Source organism: Littorina saxatilis, linkage group LG5 (assembly GCF_037325665.1).
Source record: "Littorina saxatilis isolate snail1 linkage group LG5, US_GU_Lsax_2.0, whole genome shotgun sequence".
Lineage (NCBI taxonomy): Eukaryota > Metazoa > Mollusca > Gastropoda > Littorinimorpha > Littorinidae > Littorina > Littorina saxatilis.
This window is the reverse complement of record NC_090249.1, coordinates 5,135,705-5,139,057: the sequence shown is the minus strand read 5'-3', so window position 1 is coordinate 5,139,057 and position 3,353 is coordinate 5,135,705. Positions and strand designations below refer to the sequence as shown.

Genomic DNA, 3,353 nt, shown 5'->3' with positions numbered 1-3,353 from the left:
TGTAGCAGGTATGTAAAACATTTTATTGATGATTAGTTCAAGTGTTTATAATCGTTTGGGTGTGGAAAATGACAGAGTATTCTAGAAACTTATTATTTTTTGAGTGCAGCCATACAACCATTTTTTGCACCGGTATGCTAAGTTTTGAATAGGCATAGATCTACATGTTTCAAAGCACTTGAATGATTTTGTAGAATACTTAGAATTGTCAGCATAATTTGTATGTTGGACATTCTGTTATTTGTGGAAAACATAGAAATTGGATTTTGATTTAAATCTAAATTCAAAACGAATTAGCACTGAACATGTGTATGACGTCACTACCGGAAGTAGTCGTCCGTGTCGCAGTAAGTTGCTGCAGTTGTTAAATGCTTTCAGTATATGATTGATGCTGTGGACAAGTGAAGAGCATTGCTGGTTCTATACTAGATCTGATAGTGATAGAACAGAAGTTGTTGCATTTTTGACATGAGATGATGTCTTAAGAGAAAATAATCTTTCCTTGAAAAAGGGTAGAATTCTTTTAGTGAGTTTTAATGATCTCATTGTTGTGAATTATGGTGAATCTAGACCTCACATTTTCTTGAAGAAAATGGTAATCGCGCGTAAGGACTAGACTGTAATTATGCACATGTAGTATTTCTAGTATTCAAGATACTCAAGGCTGCATTATGGCAGGGAGACTTGTGATTTTAGAAAGAAACCTGCTCACAAAAACATTGTTCACAGTATTGTACGTTGCTATGGATACGAGATTGTCCAGCCACTGCTCTTCAGTTGTATTCAGTACTGTTAATGACGTAAAAGTACGTTAGTATTTAGTATGAGAGTATGATTTTGAGAAGAAGCCGTTAGTTTTACATTTTAATCTTTATAAGGAAACAGGAAACATGATTGATTGAAAGGGTCATGTATTGAGGATAGAATAACTTTTGTTGGTTGGAATTGAAGTTGAAGTTAGGATTTTAGGTTATAACATTTAAGGTTTTATAAAGTTTTGCAAGTAGAATAAGTACTTGAAGAAGTAATTCACAGTGTGTTTTGATGTTGGAAACATATTTTTTGTCATGAAACCGTACACACCCGCACACACATATCAACACACATGCATACACAAACCACATACATGAAACATCAAGAAGTGTATTGTTTTGTTTGTTTAGACCAGCAAACATTGAGGTAACACATAGATAATGGTGTTGTGATATTTGTGTGTTACAGGATTCAGTTCTGGTCAGAGTTGTAGTCAGAGTTTTCTTTTAGAGTTTTTTAGGGTTGGAATATAGAATCAGAGTTTTTGGATTGAAATTAGAGTTCTACTTTATTGTTTACATCGAGAAAATAAAACAAAGAAAAGAAACAACAGACTTGTAGTTTGCCACTTGCGGATGAAAGGCGCACACATGATCCCACCCTTCAATGTAGCAATGAACTCACCCGAGTTGGTTACATTGAAATTCTGGCGCCCAATAAGGGACTAAAGTGTGTCGTCAGTAGGACAACTAAGTGCAGTATAGGGATCAACTCTGACCAGACAGAATATTGCCAGACGGAAGACCAGGCAACATACCCGAGGGGATATCGCAGTCCATCACAAGTGATTCATCATGGCGACCGGAGGAACTACTACCTCTGGTGACCACGACAGGGTAATCGCCGAACTCCAGCGACAACTCCAGGACTTACAGTCTCATTATGAGAGTGAACTCAAACATCTGTCTGGGAGAATGGACACAGAGCGAGAGGTGAACGTACAAGTGCAACCACCTCCGTCACTACCCAAGCTGAAGGTTTTCACTGGCTTACCAGCCACATCAACACAGGAAACTTCCTTCGAAGCATGGAAACGTCAAGCATCTGAAGTCAATGATGACGTTTTGGTCATAGACAAAGTGGGCCTACTGAAAAGAAGTCTGAAGGGGGCAGCGCATGAACATGTGAGAGGAAAAAACTATGCAACTGTGGATGACCTGATCAAGGACCTCGATAAGCTGTTTGGAGAACTGAAGTCAGCTGAAGAGATGTATCTGGAACTGTGCCAGTCAAGAATGATGAAAACTCAGACAAAGGCAGATTTCCTCATGACTCTGTCTACAAAGATGAAAGAAGTTCAGAAGACTGCAGGTTTTTCCAATGAAGAATACCAGAGACGTCTCTACTATGCTTTCTCCAAGGGATTGATCGACTCTTTGTTTGCACTAGAGTTGAGGAACAAGTTCGGGATGCCGGGCGACACAAAACCTGCGTTCTCCGACTTGTATCGTTATGTGCGTCAAATTGAGGGACTTGAGGCAGGAAAACAAAAGGCTCAGGTTGGGGCGCACGCAGCGCCATCACCACCTCCTGACTTCACGCAGGAGCGGACGGAGGCTCCACAACAGCAGGGCAGAAGAAAGATTTATTGCTACAAATGTGGTGAAAATGGACATTTCTATCGGGACTGTACTAAGCCCGCTAATGCACGCCTTGTTGTGCAGAAAGAACAAGATAGGCGAAGACAAGAGAACGAGTGGCGGAGAAGAAAGGGACTCCCAGAACTCCCTTTAAACTGAAGGGGACCATCGCAAAGGGGCGAGTGTTGGTCCACAACGATTCTACTGCCTCGATGTCTGACACCAGCTCTCATCAGCGTATACTAACGACAGCGGCAGAGGTGTATGAAAAGAAACTCCTAGAACTTCATCCTGTCAGATTGAACATAAACATGGTCTTGGCGATTCCTCCCATGGAGACTGCAGAGTTGAGCGGAATTCTTCATGACGTGCCAGGTGACCAGATTTCTGTCATTGCTCGCTCTTCAGAGTGGCTACCCCCTGATGTTGAGGTAGTGTCTGCGGAGATTGTGTCGCGATCTGCAGAAGCTGGACTCCGAGTACAAGTGCGTGTCAAGAATTTGTCTGCAACAAGGACTGTGTCGATTTCAAACCATGACGTGCTGGCTGAATTTCAATTGACTGGTGGTACAAAACTAGGCCACACACTTGAGGCCTTGATTGGTCCATGCTGTGAGTCCAGAGTTCGCGTCAACGGTGCGGAGACAACTTGTTTAGTCGATAGTGGGTCACAGGTGACTATCATCTCTGAGTCCTTCTACAGACAGTACCTCAGAGATGTACCTTTGCAGCAAATTGACGCTGTACTAGACATTACAGGAGCAGGTGATCAAAACGTGAGTTACCTTGGAGTCGTTCAGACAACCGTGCAGCTCCACCGAGAGGTGAGCGGGACAGACAAGGAAGTTGAGACTTTAGCCCTTGTTTGTCCAGATACTCGAATCTCTACGAGAGTTCCCGTCATTGTTGGAACTAACACCATGCGTGTACTTCAGAAACATTGTGGACAACAAGCAGGGT

At 42.4% G+C, this 3,353-nt stretch overlaps 1 protein-coding gene across 1 annotated transcript; it reads left to right on the top strand.

The window, feature by feature from the left end:
* The first annotated feature begins 1,607 nt into the window (after positions 1 to 1,607).
* On the top strand, positions 1,608 to 2,552 carry LOC138965982 (paraneoplastic antigen Ma3 homolog). The gene has a single exon (XM_070338067.1). It carries the CDS (start codon positions 1,608 to 1,610, stop codon positions 2,550 to 2,552), a length of 945 nt encoding a protein of 314 aa, XP_070194168.1.
* Positions 2,553 to 3,353: the final 801 nt, after the last annotated feature.

Excerpts from the sequence above, each read along its gene's own strand:
- LOC138965982 (XM_070338067.1), top strand. The coding sequence starts at position 1,608 with ATGGCGACCGGAGGAACTACTACCTCTGGTGACCACGACAGGGTAATC.